Consider the following 24,293-nt stretch of genomic DNA (forward strand, 5'->3'; position numbering starts at 1 on the left):
ATTAAGAACACAAAAAACATTTTTAAAAAATTAACATTTTTCCAGTTTCCCAATAACTGAATAAGGTTCTGTGTGTTTACTTTTGCTTATTAATTGTTATCATTTGAATGAAGATATTAATCCTTATTTTACTTCCATATTCTACTTATCCTTCCCTCAATTTCTTAGAAATTTGCTATAATAGATATTTTAAAACTAGAAAAATATGTCAGACTTTTATTCAATGTAACAGTGGGGCCATAACAATTTAATACCACACCTTGCTAAAATGAAATTCAGGGATTTGAAGAACAGTAGTGTATTATGTCTGCCCACTTAAAATATGCCAGCCTTGAACAAGACAGAGTGTTTATCCTCACCATCCCAGACCAGGCACTTTATTGCCCTTCTTGGCATCACCTGTTATCTAGAACCCATCCAAACCAGGAATACCCCTTACATTCCAGACTTCCCCTCCATTCTCCTAGACACTACCACCACTATCTAATACATTGTACATTACTATAGCCTTTGCTTATTAGAAAGCAATCTGGTAACAATAATAGTATTCATCATCATCTATACCTTTTGCTTATGATACAGATAATTCTCATAATGGCCCATATTACAGATGAGGATATCTAGACTTAAATATACAAGTAACTTACTCCAAATTACACTGGAATAAAGGGCTAAAGTGAGATTTTAGATTATAGGAGTCCAAAGCTATGCTCTCTCCACTACTCCAGTGGTTCTCAACCTTTCCCATGCATCAGAATCACTTGGAGGGGTTATTAAAACAGACTGCTGGGCTCCACCCTCCCACTTTCTGATTAAGCAGGTCTAGAATGGGTCTGAAAATCTACATTTATATCAAGTTCCCAACTGATACCTATCGGGGACCACACTTTGAAAACGACTTACACTATATCACAATGACAAAGTAAATTACTTAATTGAAGACATATAGTTAATTCAGCAGATTTTCTCTTGACAGAGGGCACCTATGAAAGCATACCCTTCTAAAGGCAAAATCCTGTGTTCTTTGACAGAGAAGTGAGACATCAGGAGAAAATAGTGCTCAGGACAGGTTCCTGAATGAGAAAATTCAATAAGGTAGTTACAATACCAACTCCCTACAAATTTATATGGAAACTGAATGTAAGTAATCAATTCCCATTTCCAATTCTAACTTCAATGTGGAAAAACAAATGCCTGAGAGCAGCCAGAATTCCTAAAAGAACATTGGCCATTATGACTTACCCTTCCAGACCATTAAAACATATTACAGAGACACTGCAAATAAAACATTTTGGATAGAAAAGCAGAAAAATCAATGGAGCTAAAGGGAAAGCCCACTAACACACGAATAAAAATAAATTTAATATATAAAGGTGCCATTTCAAATCAGTAGGGAAAAGATCGACTGTTCAATAGATAATGTTGGGGCAGTTTTTTGTTTTTTGTTTTTTTTAATTTAGACTATCTCATACCACAAAAGAACTTAAAGTTTGTTTCTGTCAAATATTTAAACTTTCATAAATTTTAGATAAGGGGATATTTTAAAGACTTCTAATGTACACCCATTTTATTCTAAGCAAGGCAAAGGAAATACATGGTACAGCCTCTAATATAAAACTAGAACGACAAAAATGCTTCCACAAAGCTACATGATAAAATAATAAAACTGGGGGAATAGTTAGAACATAAGACACAAAAGGTCAATAGGTTTTATATATTGAGTGTAAAATATATATTAAGAGCTTTTACAAAATAAGATAAAAATAGAAACATGAGGGGCGCCTGGGTGGCTCAGTCGGTTAAGCATCCGACTTCGGCTCCGGTCGCCATCTCATGGTCCGTGAGTTCGAGCCCCGCGTTGGGCTCTGGGCTGATGGCTCAGAGCCTGGAGCCTGCTTCCGATTCTGTGTCTCCCTCTCTCTCTCTGCCCCTCCCCCGTTCATGCTCTGTCTCTGTCTCAAAAATAAATAAAAACGTAAAAAAAAATTAAAAAAAAAGAAACATGAGTATGAAGTGAATGTAAGAGAAAAGCAAATGAAAACTAAACATTTTAAGTTTCTCAAATTCAATAATGATCTAAGAAATGCAAATTTAAGATACTCATAGTCATTTTCCCTTATTAGACTGGAAACCATCAAGGCTTGACAATGAAGAAAGTGATTTTTTTTTTTAATCAAACTGGAAAAACTGGAAAAATGCAATGAATACTCAACAAGGTCAGGAAACGTGCCAAAGTGTCAAACACAAAGTGCATTTTAAGTAGAGAAGGAAACAATTGTTCAGATACTTGATATGTTTCTATTATGTATAATCCCGAGGACAGGTTTTCACTGACTCTCATTTAAAGTGTGTCCTTGACTTTAAAAGATGGAAGATTTTGAAAGGTTCTTGTTTGGTTATTTCAGGGGAGGTGGTGGACTGGGGGTGGGGGTAGGAACTGCTAGTTTGGCCCTTAGATTTTTTTTTTTTTTTAAACTACATGAACTCCCTCCCTATTCAGAGCAGTCTAGTGCAAAGAACAAGATACTGCTATTTTCATAAAATATACAAGTTCTGTCTGGGAACTCAATGATGCTTGACAAATCTTTAAAAATGTCTACGTATCTGAAATCACAAAACAGTAATGCGTGACAAGTGTTCATATCGTTCACATAGCAGCCAGTCTCAATAAGAATGCTTACATTAGAAAATACACACCACTTCAAAATGTAAATGTATGACAGTGGGCTACCCTCTTCTATGATCACAAATTCCTTCTCTATGACCTTGAGGCTTCTCACCAATTTTCAATAGTTTATGACCAGCGGTAACCTAATTAGAATACCTTAGTGAGGAAAAATGCAGCTGTTTGCTTCTTTATGACCAAAGTAATAATATGCCTTTCTTCGGAAATGGCACTAACAATTTTTAATTGAGTATCCAAGTAGAAATGAATCTGGCATGACATGAATATGGTACCAAAAAGCTCAATAAGACAACACCTTCATGCAGATGTCACCTCACACTCCATACCCAAGAGAAATGTGTGCTGTCAACAGAAATAACCTCATCGAGAATTCAGAAAGGAAACGCAGAACTTACTCAAACTGACTCAGTGTGTTTCAAGACATGAATTATCAACAAATAATCATAAGCACTTCTCATCTTAGGTATCATTTTAAGATTTTTTTTTCTTAATTTTTTTTTTTTAATTTATTTTTGACACAGAGAGAGAGCATGAGCAGGGGAGGGGCAGAGAGAGAGAGGGACACACAGAATCTGAAGCAGGCTCCAGGGTCCAAGCTGTCAGCACAGAGCCCGATGCAGGGCTCGAACTCACAGACTGTGAGATGATGACCTGAGCCAAAGTCGGACGCTCAACTGACTGAGCCACCCAGGTGCCCCTTAGGTATCATTTTTAATGTAAAGGGACTATTTATGATTTACAGATGTGGAAAGTATGTGACCAATAGTGGAAGGTTCTCAACCTGTATTCTGCTACTTCAGCTTCCTGAAAAAGGAATGGAATCCGGGCTGTGGATAGGGAAGGTACAAAATAAAAACCTAGTCTTCTCATACATGAGGTGACCGTCTTGTAGCCTCAAAGATAAAGTCTTTTCACCAGGAACCACTGCCAACAATAAAATCCAGTGAAAGAACATCTTTGGTTAGTTTTTTGGTTTTTTTTTTTTCCCCTAGAGGAAAAAAGGATAAAGGTCTACAACGTACACACGATGTGCTATCTCCACATCTACCAGGTAGAGCCTTTTCTAATGATTGTAAAGGGCCAAAAAACCTGCTTACAAAAAATCACATTCTATGAACTAATGAGTCACAAAACAGCCTTATTTTATTTAGGAAACAATTATCCTTAACCAAATATTAACTACTAATTCACTGAACAGAAACAGAGTGGGCAGCTTAAACCAATCTTATCAACTTTCATATGGCTGATGTTCAAAAACTTCAGTAATTTAGCTATAGACATTTAATTGTGAAATATTACAGGCATGAGTCGATGAGACAGGTATCTTCATTTTCAGATTAAAAAAAAAAAAAGAAAGAAAACAGATGTACAGAGGTTAATTTGTCCAAAATTTCCTAACTATTCAATGGTGGAGCCAAGACTGAATATCAGGTCTTGCTGAAACACCGAGCCTATGTCCCCTAGACTATTCTTAATACATCTTTGTCACTTCACAAAGTTACAAGTTTAAGGCAACAAAGGTGACTGCTGGAGTCTGGTCAGATGAAGAATAACCTCCATTGTTGCCTGACATCAAACTGCAGCTCTGCCCCTGTGCCTGCTGGGCCGGGGACCCTGGGAGCTCCAGGCTGAAAAGGAATAGGCTAGAGCTACCTCTTGCTGCCATAGCAATGATCCTCAGGCCTCCTGGGTTGTTGTATATTCCCTTTAGGAATTTTTCCCTTGGCACCTCACTCGACTTTGCAATCCACTGCCCCAGTGAGTACAGCATTCTCCAGTCTCACAATTATCCCAGACTGAGAGAGACAGTTTTGATACTTGGTTCTAGCTAAGAAAACTCAGTGCTAACAACTTCCCAGAGTCCAGTGAGAAGATTTCATCTCGGGGGAGGGGGATGTGTTAAGGGGGTAGGAAGAGGGCACATAGATACCTACAACTTCTATATTTGCATAAACATTCTGAAAATGTTCACTAAAGCATCTGAGAAATCACACATGATCTTAACCAAGGCATAAAAAAAAAATTTTTTTTTGAAACTGCATAGTAATTGGCATTTCAAAGATTTGGACTTTCCTTATTTTAAAACAGAGAGAGTATTGTTTACACTGCCTTGGAGGCTGTTCAAAGATGTGTATTTTTAATAAGATTGAATCATGTTTTCAATTCAGCCAAAGCGATTTTATTCCATGAATACATTTTCCATGTACTATATAGTAATATTTTCAATACAATTAGCTGCCAGTGCCCAGCCCAGTACCTGACACATAGTTAGCTTTCAACAAGTGTCCCTTGAATGAAAACAAAATTAATGAACTGTTGATATTTTCAGGAAGATATCTTATTCTTGTTACAATCGGTTACCTATTAAGTAGCTTCAAACCTAGCCCTCCCCAACAAATTCAAATTTAAAATCCCCCCTCTCAACCCCTTACCTGTCTTGCTCAGCTTCTTCATCCTTCAGTGGAGCCTATGACTCCCAGTCCTCTTACCCTCCTTGACTACAGCAAAGATTAATAACCAGAACTCCCCTTGTGTCCAAGCTTCCTCAGTGCTGCTGGGAAAAGACCATGCCTGGCCCAGGGACCACACAGACTGCACTTCAAAAAATGTATACAGTACTTCCAAACCAAGTAGGTAATTACACACACAGACACCCAGCTTCCCAGCTTACTCTAATAACTGACAACAGATGGTCCCTGACTTACAATGGTTTGACTTCTGATTTTTCAACTTTATGATGGTCCAGAAGTGATACATGTTTAGTGGAAATCATGTTTCGAATTTTGAATTTGGATCTTTTCCCAGGCTAGTGATATGCAATAGGATAGTCTGTCATGATGCAGGGCAGGGGCAGCGCAGTTCCCAGTTAGCCACGTGATCATGACTGTAAACAACTGATACACTTAACCACCATTCTGTTGTTCACTTTCAGTATTCAATATAGGAGATATTCAACACTTTATTGTAAAATTGGATTTGTATTAGATGCTTTTGCCCAACTCTAGGCTAATATAAGTGTTCTGAACACCTTCAAGGTAAGTTAGACTAAGCTATGATATTCTGTAAGTTAGGTGTATCAAATGCATTTTTGACTTCCTTTATTTTCAATTTACGATGGGTTTATTGGGGCATGACCCCATCATAAGTCTAGGAAAATCTGTACTTCTATTTCCCTCTAAGAATGTCCTTTCTTTGGCATGACTCTCCCTAATGGCAAGTCACAGTACCTTCCACACAGATTTCTCCGAAACTTGCAAAGGCTTTCAGTTTCTAGCGATAACAAACTCTGGGACTGGTTTCCTCACTGCTGCAAACTTTTCAGTCTTTCAGTTCTGGAATTATATTCATCCAAATCTAAAACTTATCACGCATGGTTAATGATCTCATTGGAAACAATCCAAATGTTTAATATGTAAAAGCTAAAAGAAAATGTAAACACACACACAGGCAAACATATGGTTGGTTATACAACTATTTGAAAAAGCATTTTTAAATGTGTCTCAAACAACTGAAATAACTTATAATTCTGAAGAAAAGGATATAAAAATAATACACATAGTTAAAAATCTAAACATTTACAAGTCTAAAAGGATGCATTCTATCCACAGCATTACCTAAACTATAGCTGAAAAAAACACTGGTTTTAAGATATGAATCAGTGTTCTTCCAATAAATGAATTTGGAAAGTGTTACTTTCCATGTTTCTATTCTAGAAGTTCATTCTGTATATTAGCATATTAAAATCCCTGACAAGACCTTAAGAAAACATTTTATCCCAAATTTTTGTGATCAGAAAAAATAAAATCAGCCAAAAAATGTTTAGCCCCATTTACTGTCACTGCTATAATCATTTATTATATTCGCTTTCCCACCCCTGGCAGTTCTGGGAGGAGGATGTGGGGGACAGGAGAGCAGAATGCAAAGTGGTCAAACCTTTCAAAGGACATTTGGGTTCCACTCAGACCTGCCACCTCCTGGCCACGTGACCTTGGACAAATTACACGTGTAAGCCTCAGTTCCTCTTCTGCGCAATTCAGATAACAACTACATCTACTTTACAGAGAGGTTGATCACAATTAAGTGCAGTAGCACCTGCCATGCATTTAACCCAGTACCTGATGAACAGTCAATGTTCAGGAAACGTTCAATGCTTGTGTGACTACAGTCCTATAAGTCATTACCCATTGTTGTTAAATTACTATGCCCCTGATACTTTTAATTAGTGGAAATTTGAATTTAAAAATATTCATTCAAACCCTAAAGTAATTAAGGTTCCATTTCATTTCACATACTATCTTGTAAAACACATTATTTAAGAGAACATTTAGTGGGAACACCGTAGTACTCAAGAAATTTTCCAAGTGCATGAGTATAATTCATTCTGTCTAAAAATTTTCATTATACTTACTAAGAAAAGTAGATGTAAATTATGTTAAGAAATTCTGAATAGTCTTTTCTCTGACATCAAAACTTACCTGCAAGAATATGGAAAATATTCCTGTATTGCCAAAAGGCAAATCCAGAAAAACATTAATGATTATTTAATTGTATTTTTCCTAATAAAGGCTTTTGGTCAAGGGTATGCAGGGTTAATTTTCAGACCACGCTATCATGTTGCCACCAGAACCTAATAAGTTACGGCTTTACACAATCTGGAACAAACGATTCCTACTAGCCTCTCATCCTAAATGATACAGTCACTATCATCACTGTGTAAAAAAATTTTCTCCAATAGGTGATAGCCATGGTAAGCATAGTGTCTCAAATTTTCACTCCCTCTTTTGAATAATGATGTTCTTGTATAGGACATTACAATAGGAAATTTTCAGTCACTACATATCAGTCCTAACAAAATCAAAGAAATGCTGTTAGAGTTATTCTCATCTTACAGAGAAGAAAGGTGACACACTAAAATGTAAGACACTTCCCACAATGGTGAGGAAAGTGAGGAAACAATCAGAATTGCAATCACCTTGGTAGGATACTCCTAATCTCAGAGGGGGCATTTTTTCTCCTCTAAAAGGGAATGTGATTTTCATTAAGATTAGTACCCATTCCGTATTCAGCGTTCCAAGAACAACTTCCCTGCACCTGGCACAGGCACTTCCACGGGTGACTGATGAAGAAAACCAACCCACATCTTCTACTTCCTGGGAGAGGATGATGAGAACAGGCATGTTCTGGCACTCCTTGGTTTTCATTTAGTACAATAATACTGTCAGCATTATAAGAAGTTGTTTCCTAAAACTGCAGGTAATATTTATAATTTAACAAACATAAATTGAAAGCCTGATATGTGCTGGTGTTACTTCTGCACTTTCATTCTGTATAATTATCCCACCACAGAGGGAACTGAGGCCCAATGAGAGAAAGTGCCTAGCCAGAACAGAGACTGGGTTCCAAATCTTCTGTCTCCAAATCCATTCTGCAGTAGATGACTGCTGAGTGCGATTCTGACTTCTGGCTGGGCCACTTCTATTTGAAACCAAAGACAGTGCTGTTAAATGTCCGAGGGCCAAGTGCATTGGTTAACCGCATCAGACAACTATAAGGTAGATAGATGGCAGAGTCAAATGGAGAGAATGAACCTCACTCAAAATGCTTTATGGACCTGCCCATACATTAAATTGTTACTTTTTAAAGTTCCTTTTCTGATGCATCCTGGCTGAGAATTTCATCTTATTTGAAGACAATGGAAAATGCCAACTTGCTGCCAAAAACATTCTTGGAGAAATAAAATGAACAAACTTGCTTTCTACTATAATATTTGCAGTTTTGTACACATCTTGAGGTATAATTTCCAAAAACACTAGGGAGAAAGAGCACTTGTACTGATTTTTCTTTCTTAGGTCCCTATTCAACAATTTAATTTCTTCCATTCATGATGCCTTTCAATTCTCAATCTCTTCTTTCATAAGTTGGAAGAAAATACCCTTTATTATTTGTTCTTATTCTTTAGCCATCATTGTTCACATCAAAAGGCTAATTTCTTACACCATTAGAATAACCAAATCAAAATAGCAAGGATCTTGACAATTTAGATTTCAGGGTCTTGACACAAATGAGAATTTTTTTTTTTTTGAGAAGAATTCTTATGCACTAATTAATCATGCAATTAAGGACTAATTGCATCATCCTCAAAACCTATAACTTATTCTATAAACCAAATGTTACTCTATCATTATTCAAATAGGAGTATTTAGGCTTTAAATAATCCTACAGCACTTAAGTCCTGTTAAACAATCCCACCCATGATGGCTAAACATTTTGTTTTGTTCTACGTTTGAGATGGAAACATTACTCAGAATTTTCACTTATACTACTAATGAAATGCATATAAACACCACTGCAGGGAGTAATGCTAAAAGAGAATATCAGACTGAGAATGGAATTTAATAATAGAGTGCTAAGAGATTGACAACAACCCTTTTAATGGTGTAGCATTTGATAGGGGTTTAACAATTCATTAGTTAGTGGCTGCAAAAATGAATGTTAAACACTCATTTTGATACTTTGTTTCTATCTCTCTAGTGGACAGGTAATCCACTGGTCTTCAATGCTGACCTTTTGCTCAGGTTCACACAAATTCAAATAACACCCATCCAATAACTGATCATCAGGTGTCTAGGTATATGCAGGAAATTAAATCAAACCCAGCAGTATACACAAAAGAAATAATATATATATATATATATATATATATATATATAGCCTCTGCATTTTAGGGTTGCACAATCTAGTTAATTTAATCAAATATATCAGGAAAGAGTATTACACCACAGTAGATTGTAAACTGCATAAAGAATGCTAAAGTGACCACTTATTAATAGCAAAGAGTGGTGGTGGGGATAAATCCAAGTATCCATCAATAGGGGACTAGTTTTATAATTCATGGTTCATCCCTACAAAGACATAATAACACTAGGGGGAGAAAATAGAGCCCTTTATGTCATGAAATGGAATAATTACCAAGTTACATTATTAAGTAAAAAAGCAAGGTACAAAGCAGCACTAACTGTGCACAAAAAAGGGAGAAACAATATGCATATACACACGTATTTGCTCCTGAGTGTAAGGAGATACACTGTCAAATATGGTTGCCTGTAGTCACATAAGGCTCTTCAGCACTGGGTACGTGGCTAGTGTGATTAAGAATTTAAATTTCAATTTTATGTAATTAACTTTCAAATGTGACTCATTGCAAAATATTTTCAGTTAAAGACAACTTTCTTGCTTTGTAGAACTAGAATCATGTTAACCTTTGCATCATGTAATATATCATTTAAATTGAATTATTTAATGTAGTGCCTAAAATTTTTAAAATTTGATTTGTGGTTTCTATGATATTCGAATTGGCCAGCACTGGTATACAGTGTCCTACCAGGATTTAAAAAAAAAAACTGATGACACTAATTGCCTCCAGGAACCAAGGACTGGAGGGAGGTCTCTCACTCGTCATTTTTCTCTTTTGAATTTTGTGCCATTTGGATATATTGCCTATTAAAAAATAATGAATAGGAATGCCTTGGTGACTCAGTCAATTGAGCCTCCAACTCTTGATTTCAGCTCAGGTCATGATCCCAGGGTTGTAGGATCAAGTCTCAGGTCAGGCTTTGCTCTGAGCATGCAACCTGCTTAAGATTCTCTTTCTCTCTCTCTGCCCCTCTCCCCTCAAACTCTCTCTCTAAAAAATTAAAATAGGGATGCTCGTGGGGGGGTGCTCAGTTGATTGGGTGTCCAACTTCAGCTTAGGTCATGAACTCATGGTTCATGGGTTCGAGCCCCACATGGGCCTCTGAAGCCTGATTTAGATTCTGTGTCTCCCTCACTCTCTGCCCCTCCCCAGCTCACACTCTGTCTCTCTCTCAAAATTAAACGTTAAATTTTTAATAATTAAAAATTAAAATAGAAAATAATGAATAAATGACATGACCTATAAACACCAATGTAAAGAATTACTATCATTAGCATAAAAATTTAATTTTGGATGGAATCTCTCCCCCAAAAAACATAGATGATACTTTTGAAGAAGTTACATATGGTCCTCGGCAGAAGATGCTTTCTAATTACCTAAGATGACAGAAATGTTTCACAAACTAACAGTATCAGAGTTATCAATATAAGAGATAAAAGACTTCAAGCCTTAAACTGCTTAAACTAGCATAATCTAACATGTATGCCACTACCTTTCTTCCATCACAAGACTGTTCTTTCATTTTTCCACTCATTGAACATATTTTCCCCATTTTCTTGTTCCCTTCTTCATCTACATCCCCAAATAAAAATTTAATTATCTCTACATTTCCACTTAGCACTGTGTGCATCTACTTGGCTAAGCAAAGAATGGGGGGAAAGCCAGGAAAATCCTCCCCTACACAACTCATGAATGTTTTTTCTCCATGAAACAGCCATGTATAAACATAAGCAGATCACAATGGGCTCAACTAAATGAGTCCTGGTTATACTACTGAATCACACTTAACATAATTAAATATTATAATGAAAAATCAAATTGCATATGTATGGGGTATGACTATTTCTTCCCAACTTTCCCACCTTATTTTAAAAATCAGTATTTTAAAATTTTTTTCTACTTTGACATAGCTGGTTTTAGAGCTTAAAATGCATATATCAATGGAAATTGTTTTTAATTAGCAATGTTAAGTTTAAGGAAGAAAAAAACGCTGCCATTCTCAAATCCAAAGGATACTCTTCTTTTTCTCTCTCATTCTCCCTTCCACTTCCTCAAGAATGTTTGACATAGAGGGGTGCCTGGGTGGCTCAGATGGTTCAGTTTCCAACTTTGGCTCAGGTCATGATCTCACAGTACATGAGTTTGAGCCCCATGTCGGGCTCTGTGCTGACAGCTCGGAGCTTGGAGCCTGCTTTGGATTCTGTGTCTCCCTTTCTCTCTGCCCCTCCCCCATTCATGCTCTGTGTCTTATTCTTTCAAAAATAAATAATAAACATTAAAAAAAAAAGAATGTTTGACATAGGGGTGCATTGGTGAGTATCATTTAGAGGAAATACTCCTAAGGCCACAGAGAGCATGTGTGCAAAGCCATCCACAACCAGCAGCCCAAGTAAGACAGGTCCCTCACCAGTCAAACAGACCACATACCAGAGTGAATGATGAACACAGTAAACAGAGGTTTTGACTAGGTTTGATTCAGAGAGCAAGGTACTCGAGATAGCCCTTAACAATTAAAACAAAATGGTTCAGGACCAGAATTTTACAAAATTGCTTCTTGACAGGAAATCTTATGAAATTCCCTGTGAAGGCCAATAGATGGTAAAAGATGGAATCAAATAGCTATCATTGTACTACTTCCTGCCTCCTTAACTGTGTATGCCTTCAGCACAGCCCATCATTTCTTAGTATCCCAAGGATGTTCCTTTAATACCAATGGTATCTTTATGTCCAAATTGTTCCAATTATCTGTGGAGTTCCGGAAACTTGGTCTCTCCCCTTGCCTGAGTTTTACTTCCCCAAATCCATGATATTCAAATTTTCATTATCACCAACTTGATGTGCTTAATATCTGGAAGAATACAAAAAATTACTGGATTTGGTTTACCAAAAATTATAGCAAATATTCATTCAACACCATCAAATAACTTCCAGAATTGCCACTCATTCAAACTTGCATAATCTTAAGTGTCCTAAATAACTATGATTCATTAAAAAATGAAAATCCTAAAGTGTTACATCCTCAATATATATAGAGGAAATCCTGAATTTGGTTAGAAAACACTTGGGGCGCCTGGGCGGCTCAGTTGATTGGGTGTCCGACTTCGGCTCAGGTCATGATCTCGCACTCTGTGAGTTCAAGCTCAGAGCCTGGAGCCTGCCTCGGATTCTGTGTCTCCTTCCCTCTGCCTCTCCCCTGCTCATGCTTTGTCGGTCAAAAATAAATAAACATTAAAAAAAAATAAAAAAGAAAACACTTAAAAATGCCCCTTAGTAAGTTCAAGGCTATACCATTACAACTACTAAGTTAGTTGGAAACACATTCCTAGGCTTCACAAGGTTACCAGCACAAACTTCAGGACTAAATTTTCTTAGCATCATCTAAGAAAGAACTTCCTATGTATTTTACATACACACAGGATCACAGATAATTAGACACTATTCTTAGACATTACTTCTTTCAGACAAAATCATATTTTAAAAAATTATATATAGTATAGGTTGGAATAGGTTCTAGATACAAAATTTGTCACAACTAAGATATGAGGGGAAAATCAGTCTATTTCTCCTTTCAGATCACTAGTTGTTTTGGTCTGTTTTCTTTTTTTTCCTCATTCAAACAATGTCATACCTAACTTTCCTAGAGGAGGAAATGTTCATAGGTAATAAAACTATCACAGTAAAACCTGCCCTCTTTTCAGAGAAAGAGAAAACTGAAGACAGAAGACTGGTAAGATAGGATAACAACATAAAATTTAAAAATTAGTTTCTTTTCACATGCTAACATTCTTTTCTGCCACCTTTAGCTTTGCCCTCCTGAAGCACAGCAAACAGATTTTTGCTTGAAGTTAAGGCATCTAGCTGCTCTCTGGGAATGAATATCTTACAGAAAAGCGAAAGACTGGAAGAAACCATGCCCATAATCTAGTAGGCACTCCACCCAGGAGTTTTGCTGCCAGTAAATAACCAAACCATGAATACCAGAGAAAAATGGGGGCTGCATCAGACCATGAGGTCCTTTAAGACAGTCACCCTGTCTCTTTCCTAATTCTATTAGAGCAATGATACTTCACTATTGGCATAAAAGAACAAGGTGAGCAACAAAGGGTTGCTCTTTTCTCTGACACTTCTACTTAAGCATAAAGGAAATAATGAATTCAGTGGCTCTTATAATTATCTTAACCACTGTTGGCTTAATTTGGCCTAGAAACTATAGCACATCCATTGGCCATGGGAATGGAAGGGTGGTAGCCATGTTCAGATTTAGTAATGCAATTTCCTGTTTTTCCAGCAGATCTGAACTGATACACAACTGTAGCAGCTGTTAAAATTCTGGCTCCTGTCACCACTACTCCCCTTGGGGTCATCTCATACTTCCTCACTTCCATTTCTCTAGAAATAATAGCAGGTACGCGTGTGTATGCAGGTTAGAGAGATGATAATCCTCAAAGACTGGTGATAAATGTCCCATCTAGGTTTGAGGATCTTAAGTCTATTTCCCTATAGATATATGTTGGTATAAGTGCAGAAGCTGTAACATTAGGCTACAAACTGAAGTGGTATATCTAATTTTAACAAGTACACTGGAATGCATACATATTACTTAGTGTTAATCTTCCAAATTAATCAGACTGAAAAACAATGCCCTTTTCCAGTGACATTACCATTTTATTTTTTATTTTTTTTAAATTTTTTTTTCAACATTTATTTATTTTTTGGGACAGAGAGAGACAGAGCATGAACGGGGGAGGGGCAGAGAGAGAGGGAGACACAGAATTGGAAGCAGGTTCCAGGCTCTGAGCCATCAGCCCAGAGCCCGACGCGGGGCTCGAACCCACGGACCGCGAGATCGTGACCTGGCCGAAGTCAGACGCCCAGCCGACTGCGCCACCCAGGCGCCCCTACCATTTTAAAAATATATTCTGATGTCTTTGGCAATCAGCCTACACACCATATAGAAAATGAGAATCACTACTTTATAGGCGTAACCATATCATGGACCCACAGTATTTTACCTCAGGTTCTTTTTCAACCCCATTTCAGAGGGTTGCCTCTGAACCACTTAGGTTATTTTACAAAATCAAACCCGTCAAAATATGGCATTTCACTCTTAATTCTGTCCAAAACAATTTTCTACAAGTCTGAGGCAATTACGAAAGAAAACCTCTACGCTATTAACCCAGACCCTAGTCCCCATTATCCGCGATTTCACTTTCTGCTGTTTCAGTTGCCAGCGGTCAACCGCAGCCCGGAAGCAGAGGGGCCCCTTCCCGGGAATCGTCACAAGGCCAACTGTAGCCTCACACTGCGTCGTCCGCCTCACGTCATCTCACAAAGGCATTCTGTCATCTCACATCATCACAGGAAGGGTGAGTACAGTCCGATATTTTTGAAGGGGAGGGGAAAGAGGGCTCACGCATGAGCACACACGGGAGCTAGAGAGACGGGCCACATTCACGTAACTTTTGTTACATATTATACGACGTGGTGTCTCCCCCTCTCAGACGGGGTCCCCAAATGTGGGGCTACGATGGGGTGGAAACCGGTGGCACTGCTGGTGGAAGATTTCACCTGAGGCAGAACAAAGGAGATAGAAGTTTACCGAATACACTGCAGGGGAGTCCTGGGCAGGACGCAAAGGAGACACCGTCTCCAAGGAGGCAGTGGGTGGGGGCTGCTTTTAGAGGGAAGGTGTGGACGTATGGGGCCTTACGGAATTTTCCCTTTTTGGTAACTGTGCCTCGTGGTCAGTTCGGGCCTATGGATGTTCTGAGGTGGGTGCCCTGGCGGGCCTGTCTGTATTCAGCTCCGTGGTGGCCGTGGGCCCTCCCTACCTTCCACTGCTCAGGCCTGCTGCCCAAAAGTGGCCTCTACACAGAACTTCTATGGGTACTATTCTGTTTCATGATTAGTTAGGTTGTTCATCTCTCGTTGTGCCTACCTTGTAAGTTAAATTTTATCACAGGTGTGTATGCATAGGGAGAAATGGTATATGTCAGGAGTTCGGTACTCTCCCATTTCAGGCACCCACCAGGGGTCTTGGAACATGTCCCCACAGATGAGGGGCAGGGACTACAGTACTTTATATATAACACGTAAGTTGTTGAGAGAGAGAGAGAATTGTTTATATTATCTCTGAAGCTCTGATTTCAACGGGCAGTGTTTCTAACAGGGAAGGAGCAAGAGTAAGGAGGAAGAATTACAATGAGGGATTCTGAGGCAACTCTCCGTTTCCCTAGCACCTCGGTTCTCACTACCTCCTAACCACAAACCTGAGAACCTTAATGGGGCTCTGTTTTTTTCTCTGGAGAGTAGGCAGCTAAGAAACCAACCCAGTTCTGTAGTAACTGGGCTCTCCTCCCACCAAATTTCTGAAGGCCTGTCTCTGAGCAATATCCCTGAGCTATATGGCAGGAAAAGGCACAGATATAATCAGGATATTGCCCAACACAGGGCACTACACATATTCAAAACCCAAATGCCTCAATTCATGGCCAATGAAACCTGAAAATTCTGACCTCTGTAAAGATTTTAATGATTTAAAATGTATTAAGTTACAACTAGTACCGAGTTTTCAGCTTTCTAGGAGTTGAGCTTAACAGACTTTTTCTCACACCTGGGCATTCTTTGCTGTCTTAATACTTTCTTTGTCATATTACCCCACAATTCAACTCTACAGCTTTTTTCAATGTCTAAAGCCATTAAATAGTTGTAACTTCTTTACGTTTATAAACAGCATTGTGAACTTACACTATATGAAACTAATAATAAATTACCCAAGCTCACTCTAGCATTTTTCCAAAGACTAGAAGCTTTTCCAAGGGATTCATTCCTCAGATGAAGTATGTATGAAAAACTGAAGACATTTGGCCCTTTATAAATAGTCCTGGGAAACTTCTTTCTCCCATACTTTTAGTTTATTTTTACTGTTAGCAGATGGGAAAAAATTTAGCAAAGCAGTCATAAAAAAAAAAAAAAAAGTCTTACAACAACCATCATGCTAATGTTGGAACACTAAAAGCTTACAGATACGAAATATCTTTAACAACAACAAAAACACTTGTTGGAATTATAAAGCCAGTTTGATTTAACTCATAAAATAGGTATAGATGCCTACGCTTAGATAGGAACTCCTTCAACTTTTGGTCTGGCTCTTCTAGACACATTTGCTCCTAAACATCTTAACTATGTATTATTCATTTTTCACAAAAGTGTCTCCAGCACAGAAGTTTAGAACTTCTCTTTAAAATATATTCCAATATCATATGTGAAAACTCTACAATGCTTGCCAAGGGGCCAACCCTGAGCCTTCAGTTAAAAAACAAAAAACAAAAACAAACAAAAACAAAAAACCCATCGGGGTGCCTGGGTGGCTCAGTCGGTTAAGCGTCTGACTTTGCCTCAGGTCACAATCTTGTGGTCTGTGGGTTTGAGCCCTGAGTCAGGCTCTGTGCTGACAGCTCAGAGCCTGGAGCCTGTTTAGAGTTCTGTGTCTCTCTCAGTCTGCCCCTCCCTCGCTCATGAGAAAGCACGCACGCGCGCTCCCTGGCTCCCTCTCTCTCAAAAATAAACAAACATTAAAGGAAAAAAAAAATTTTTAAATCAAGGCACTTAGGTGGCTCAGTCAGTTGAGCGTTCGTTGAGAGTTCCAATTCTTTATTTTGGCTCAGGTCATGATCTCACAGTTCTAGGACTGAATCCCGCATTGGGCTTCATGCTGAGCATGCGGCCTGCTTGGGATCCTCTCTCTCCCTCTATCTCAGCCCCTCCCCAACTCCCACTTGTGCTGGAGTGCACTCTCTCAAAATAAACATTAAAAAAAAAAATCAATCACTAATCACCATTCTACAAAATCTTGCATCTTACTCTAAGATATATCTTGTTTTATGCAAGCAGAATATTAATCATTTTGTTCCAATTTAAAGTTCAATACTTAGAAGTCCTTCTGCCAATAAATAAATTTGAATTAAATAATTACTTCATTTATCAATTTCATAAGTTAGTCCAGAAGGGTCAGAAAACTTTTTCTATATATGACCACAGGGTAAAACTTTTTACTTTTGAGGTCATATGATCTCTATCTAGATACTCAACTATGATGTGAAAGCCACCATAGACAATATGCAAATGAGTGGGTATTGCTGTGTGCCAATAAGCTCTACCGAGGATAAGACTATCCAGAATATATACAAAACTCCTAAAATTCGACAACCAAAAGAGCAAACCCAACTAAAAAATAGGCAAAGAACTTAAACAGACATTTCTCAAAAGAAGATACACGAATGGCCAATAAGGACATGGAAAGATACTCAACATCAGGAGTCACTAGGAAAACGCAAATCAAAATTACAAGATATCACCTCACACTCATTAGGATGGTGACTATCAAAAAAACAAAAACAAAAACAAAAAACCAGAAAACAACAAGGGTTCACAATCCTCGTGAAATGTTGTTAGGAATGTATAATACCTATAACCACTATGGAAAAACAGAATAGTCCTTGAAATATTAAATAGAATTACCACTTGATCCAGCAATTCTACTTCAAAAGAAGTGAAAGCAGGTATTAAAAAGATATTTGTAGGGGAGCATGGGTGGCTCAGTCGATTGAGCATCTCTTTATTTTGGCTCAGGTTATGAACCCAGGGTCGTGGGATCCAGCCCTACATCAGACTCTGCACTGACTGTGGAACTTGCTTGAGATTCTCTCTCTCTCCCTCTGTCCCTCTCCCCCCACTCATTCTCTCTCTTTAAAAAAAAAAAAAAAAAAAAAGAAAGAAACTTAAAAAAAAATGTATTTGTATGCCCATGTTGCTAGCAGCATTATTCACAATAGCTACAATAAGAAAGCAACCTAGTGTTCATCCAAAGATAAATGGATGAGCAAAGTCCTAAAAAAAAAACGGAAGGAAATTCTGATGTATGATACAATACGGATAAACTCTGAGAACAACTCTGAGAACATTATGCTAAGTGAAATAAGCCTGTCACAAAAAAAAGATAGAGACTATTTGATTCCACTTATATGAGGCACCTAGAGTGGTCAAAATCAGACAGAAAGTAAAATGGTGGCTGACAGGGGCTTTCAGGGACAGGAGTGTGGGAGCTATGTTTAACAGGTATGGAGTTACAGTTCTATAACAAGAGAGTTCTGGAAATGGATGGTAGTGCTGATTTTACAACAATATGAATTTACCACTGAACTGTACACTTGAAAATGTTTAAGATAAATCTTGTTATGTGTATTTTACCACCAAAAAAAAAAAAAAAAAAAAAAAAAAGAAAGAAATTGCAGTTAAAAAAAAATAGGTGAAGGGCCCATTTCAGCATTTCAGCCTTCTGGACTTAGTTTGCTTGGCCACAGTTTGCTGATCAGTGATTTAAGCTTCAGTTAAAAAAAAAAAAAAAGTACCATTTCTATATTAACATCATATTCCTTTTTATCCTGTATAGTTACAGAGAATTTCTTTGGTAAAGCTCTTAACATCAGGGGCCAATCTCCTAGTGCCTAGAAAAATGTGTTTTATATAAAGTAAGGGCTTACAAGTGTTGACTAATTAGTTAAATGAAAGCAGTTGTCTCAATAACATGAAGCTTGGGCATTTATATTATATAAATACACCTGGCATTTCAATACTGTAATAAGGTCATAATATTCAATATCCTCTAACACATTTAAAGGAAATTAGACTTTGGATGAGAAGTCTAGTATTGACTTAGTTTTATTTTTCTTATTTGGTAATCAAAAATACCCACCTTCGAATTTACACTAAATTTTTAATAACTACCTAATAGCAAAAATAAGCAGCTTATCACATGACAAAAGTTTACTGAGTTAAATTAAATCATCCAAACACATGAAAATTTAATTATTTTGAAGACAGAAACCAAATATTTGTGTTCACTTTATTTTTTTTTTTTAATGTTTGCTTGTTATTTAGAGAGAGAGTGGGACACAGAATATCAAGCAGGCTCTGCTGTCAGCTCAGAGCCCTTCATGGGCCTTGAACTCAAAAACAACTGTGAGATCATGACCTGAACCGAAACCAAGAGTCAGATGCCTAACCAGCTGAGCCACCCAGGCACCCTTATGTTCATTTTAAATTCTAGGCACTGGGGGTTTTCATAGGCATTAGAAATTGTGGGAGTTTTTAAAATACAAATGTGATTTTAAAAAGAATGAAGACAGGACACTTTATGAAGCCACTCTAAATAAAATACTCTTTAGCCATTCCCATTCAGTGTAATCCACAGTGGCAAACATTGGGTGCCAACATACCTATGGAGGAAGAACACAGGTTTGGGGATCAGATCTTGTTTCTGTTACTCATTCATCCCTTTTAGTGGTGTGTCTTTGAGTATGTTAGTTTAGCTCTCTGAGACTCAGTTTCCACAACTGCAAAATGGAGTTAATATACTTCCTCAAAAAGGAGTAGCAAATATTTTATTTATTTAATAGTATACTATTATTTAGTATAAATTATCTAAATGTAATCTTAAAAAAAAAAAAACAAAAAAACTAAAGCTGAAAGTGAGGATCTTGAGTTCCCTAAAAATGATTAATAGAAGCCCCCATTCCACTCATGGCTTCACCTCCATCTCAGATGTTGAAACCTACTTAATCAATAGCTCTCAGATCTGGTAGCACATTACAATCACTGGAACAGCATTTTTAAACCTCTCCACACCTTGTCCCAGCCCAGGTCAAATAAAATCAGAGTAAGTAGTAGGTGTGAGCATGGGTATTAATTTTAAAGATCTCCAGGTAATTCTCTTGTTGAAACCTCAGCTAAGGCATTCAACCTGTAAGCAGTCAATAAATGTTAGCCAACAAGAATTCAGTATGTACAATCAGTAAAACTTTAGAACCAACAATGCATCCAAATAAAAGCTTAAGCAAGCAGCTGCTAAATCATTTAATTTTTACACGTTTTAGCTGCAAAATTATCAAGTAGGTTTTTTACCCCTGTCCATTCCTGAAAATTTGTTTCAGAATCAAAGCATTAAGGTCCTTCAAAGCAAGGTCAACTACACTTTTGACATTTAAATTTCAAGGAGTTAAGCAAAAAACAAACAAACAAACAAACAAAAAGGTATCGGTCAGGGCAAGTATAACTTATCCTGCATAAAACACAAGCACTAGCTAGCAGTTCTAAAGATAATGTACCCAAGCTGATTCTTTGAACTTTAATGAATGTATCTTACAGTGGTCAGGAAAAGAGAAAAAACAAAAAACAAATAACAAAAATAATAATGCATTGAACTCAGCAACTAAGTCCTGGGTTTTCCTTCTGGTTTTGCCCCTCACGAGTTCTAGGACTTCAGCAAAGCCACTCAGTGTCTCTGGGCTTCAGATTCTCATTTGTAAAATGCAGAGTTGCACTAGATTTCTTTAAAATGATCTGTTACAATGTAAAACTTTGAAAATTACAGAGGGATTCTTTAGAGCAAGGATATCCAAGGAGGACTAAAGTAGGCCTCATAGATTATTGGAGTCATGAGTCATGGTTTAACTAGTTTTATAGTAAGGAATGTACTTCCCAAATCTAATAATTATAACATATTGAGACTGCTCCTTACTACCTCCCGTAAACCCATATCTAAGATTTTTCCCCCCACAATTAAACCATTTTTAATGTGCTGGGGTTTTTGAGGAAAAAAAGCAATACTGAATATTCAACAAATATTACATAATAGGCACTTGGAATATACCAAGGGACAAGATAGAAAAATGAAAAAAGATAATTTTTTTTACATTTATATTTTGCAGATATTGATAACTTCTTTAAATAGAATGCAAAGTAAAATGATACAGTGGGGCATGTTACTCTAGATAAGATGTTGAAACATTTTTGCAGATATCCCTCATTCAATTAGGAGAGGAGGGTAAAATTCCTTAAAAGTATTTTCTTCATAGTTGAAGAATTAAAAAATGCAGTTTTATACGTTATTTTCAAGAATTATTTTAAATTCTCAAATATTTAAATATTCTCTGAAGCATCTTAATTACAGTCGTGCTTATCACTAGACAGCTCTTTGCACTTCTTCATCCCAAAGCCATCTGATCTCTATTTTACTCAGAAGTATTGATTTCTGACAAGTACATGTATTTTGTGTATATGCATATGATTTTTTAATTCTACCTTAACCTTATCCATTTTCAAACCCACCAGTTTAATACTATCTTATTTTGTGGCACCCAAATACATTTCTGTATTCCTGAAAGTTGTCTCCTGTTCAGTTTACATATCTCTGTAGTCCCTATGCTTTTATGATTGATATCTTTCTACCAGTATATTTCTTTACTCACATATATATGGAATATATGGAAGAATATATATTACACTGAACAATGAAAACACTGGGAAAATGGGAACGGAAGTCAAGAGTAATAGGGCTATTTGCAGAGGGGAGAAGATCATTCAAACAAAATGAAAGAATTAATTCATACACTACATGTTATGTTTCCTCCACGTAAGCATTATATTAAAAATCTTCTATATTAGTCATGTTGCTTTGAGACTTCTCCACGTTTCCTCTAGACAACTGCCAACGTTCGCATGGTCTCTGATGAATAAACATGCTGTGACTTGCTTCTAAGGAAACGCCTGTCATGTTCCAGGGAAAAATGACTTCTCTTAAATCAGGAAACTGATTTAAGAAAACTGCACAACTCCCATTCATTAGTTACAAAGTCGATTTTTCCTTAATGTTTCTTTTCTGGAATCTTTGTCTTCCCTTTAGGACATTGCTGCCTTCAGATTAACTATCAGAAAGGAAATTTGAGTTGCGGGAATATATGTAGGAAAAGTTACACTACATCAAAGGGGTTCCCACTTCAGAAGCTCAAGGAGCACCTAAGTTAAGCCTTCCCTGTTTACCGAGACTAAGGTTATTTTCAGGTTCTCCCCATCTCTTGCAGAACTACCTGTTCTCATTACTGTTTACCCAAATGCTTAGCAAGGTGATTAGCATATCTGGCAGGAAGACACGCTTCATTTAATATTAACTCACCATGTGACAGCCCATTCCCCCTCCAATCTCTCTTCAAACACGTGAGGACACAAAGAAAAGTATCGTTGTTTGCAGTCTGACTTAGCGCTAGGCTTTGGCACCAGCAATTGGCCACAGGCACACACACCCCCAATCACAGACGCTCACGCAGCCGGTCCCGGAACTGTCATGCGGGCTGACAGCTGGCACACCCTCCCGTTGCCCTCCACTGCTCGCAGAAAGCCCCTTCCTTACCGTCACTTTGACACTGCTCACCTGCCTGGGCCTCAGCCCTCAGCCAAGGAAACTTTTTTCCCCCTTCCCGAGAGCTCACTCACAGGTATCGTCCGCCGCTCTTCTAGAGCCCCAAACAAGGGGCTCTTTGTTACTATTTTTGCTCCAGGACTCCTCACTCACTCAGTTCCCGGCATTCGGCTGCCCTTCAGCAGCTCAGCGCAGCCCCAGTAGGAAAGGAATCAAAACTACCAGAACCCCCGTCCCCCCTCCCCAGCCCAGACGGCCTCCAAGGAGGCCGGGAGGAAACAGCCTCCTGGGCTGCCTATCCCTCGGCCAGTGAGTCAGGCAGCTGGCAGGGCAGCGAGTTGCCAGCCAGGTAAACGCGCTGCGGCCTTGCCGCCTTCGCCCTCCCCGGAGACCCGGCGGCGCGGCGCTCGCGGCTTACCCTGCTGGGGCGGCGGGCGGCGGGAGCGCCGCCAGGGCGTCCTGCGCGCGGGGGGCTCTGCTGTCCATCGCCCTGCGGGGCGCTGCGCGGGCTCCAGCTCCGAGGCGGCGTGTCACTACTAGAGTGGGAGAGGCCGGCCGGTCAGGGCGGGACGCGCGCCTACCCGAGGCCTGAGCGGGGCGGGCCGCGCGTCGAGAGCCCGCCCGAGCCCCCCAGCCCCGGGCCGGCCCGCCTCCCGGGTGCGCTTCCACCTGCGGGCCGCGACTCCGAGCCCGCGGGCGCTCCCGCCTCGGGTCCTAGCGGCCGCCCGCAGCTGCGGCGGTGGGAGGCGGCGCTGCAGCCCCCGCCCCGTGGGGCTTACTGGGTAGCCATTTGGCGCCTCTCGGGGCGGGAGAGGAGCAGCCCAGGCTGGAAGGAGGAGGAGCGGGGCGAGAAGCGCGGCTCGCAGGGGCAGCCGCCACGCCGGCAGCGCGTCTCCGGGCCCCCCGGCCGAGTTTGCACAAACAGAACGCCCTGGGAAAACTTTTCGCGACGAAAAGTTGAGAGAGCTAATTCCTCTTTTCCCACCCAGGGCTCCTACTTTCTTTTCAGAAGGAGACAGTAGCGCGCCTGTTCTCTCCCGCGGCTTCCTCTCCCACTCTTCCCTCCCCCGGAGCGCGCGCTCGCAGTTGGTCTCTCAAGCCAGGACTTGAAGGAGGAGAGGGTGGCAGCCTCTCCCAGGCCGAGGCAGCGCCTCCCCCGCCCCGCGGGCAGGGTGTCGGACGCTCGCTTGGCGCCGCGGGGCCTTCCCCGAGCCGGCTCACTCACCCTGCCCCATTTCCCTGTCCAGAGCCCCGGAGCTCGCCACCGCCTCCGCCGGACGGCCACCTAGAAGTGGTGGTGAGGCTCGGCTGCATCGGAGCGAGAAAGGCAGCGAACCGGGGACAAAAACTGGGGGCGGAGGGGGGTGCCGAGGGCCGGGTAGGAATTTCCCTCCGCCCACCCCACCCCCGCCCAGGTTTCGGGTCTTTGGGGTCTGTCTGGGGAAGCCGAACGGAAAGGTAACTCCCACGCCGAGAGTTCCCAGTCCCGTCGCCAGGGCGTTGCTTCGGGAAGCCGGGCGCGCGGGGAGCCGGACAGGTGGGGAGGAAGGGTAGGTACCTGCCCGGTGAGGACTGGAGGGGAGGATCCCGGCTGCCGCGGAAGTGCGGAGAGAAACTCGCCGAACGAGGCCTGCAGCGTGCCCTCCCGGCGGTTCGAC

General features: G+C 39.7%; 1 protein-coding gene across 9 annotated transcripts in view; it reads right to left on the reverse strand.

The window, feature by feature from the left end:
* The window catches only part of COBLL1 (cordon-bleu WH2 repeat protein like 1), a 172,198-nt gene extending 147,905 nt beyond the window's left edge, over positions 1-24,293 (reverse strand). For 8 of the 9 annotated variants that reach the window (XM_043576922.1, XM_043576921.1, XM_043576928.1 and 5 more), the window contains exons 1-2: positions 23,861-24,183; positions 23,054-23,171 (exon numbers count right to left, since the gene is read on the reverse strand). In XM_043576922.1, coding sequence (XP_043432857.1) covers positions 23,054-23,171; positions 23,861-23,870 — 128 coding nt within the window. In that variant the 5' untranslated portion in view covers positions 23,871-24,183. The other variant, XM_043576926.1, reaches the window with a different exon arrangement.

Source organism: Prionailurus bengalensis, chromosome C1 (assembly GCF_016509475.1).
Source record: "Prionailurus bengalensis isolate Pbe53 chromosome C1, Fcat_Pben_1.1_paternal_pri, whole genome shotgun sequence".
Classification (NCBI taxonomy): domain Eukaryota; kingdom Metazoa; phylum Chordata; class Mammalia; order Carnivora; family Felidae; genus Prionailurus; species Prionailurus bengalensis.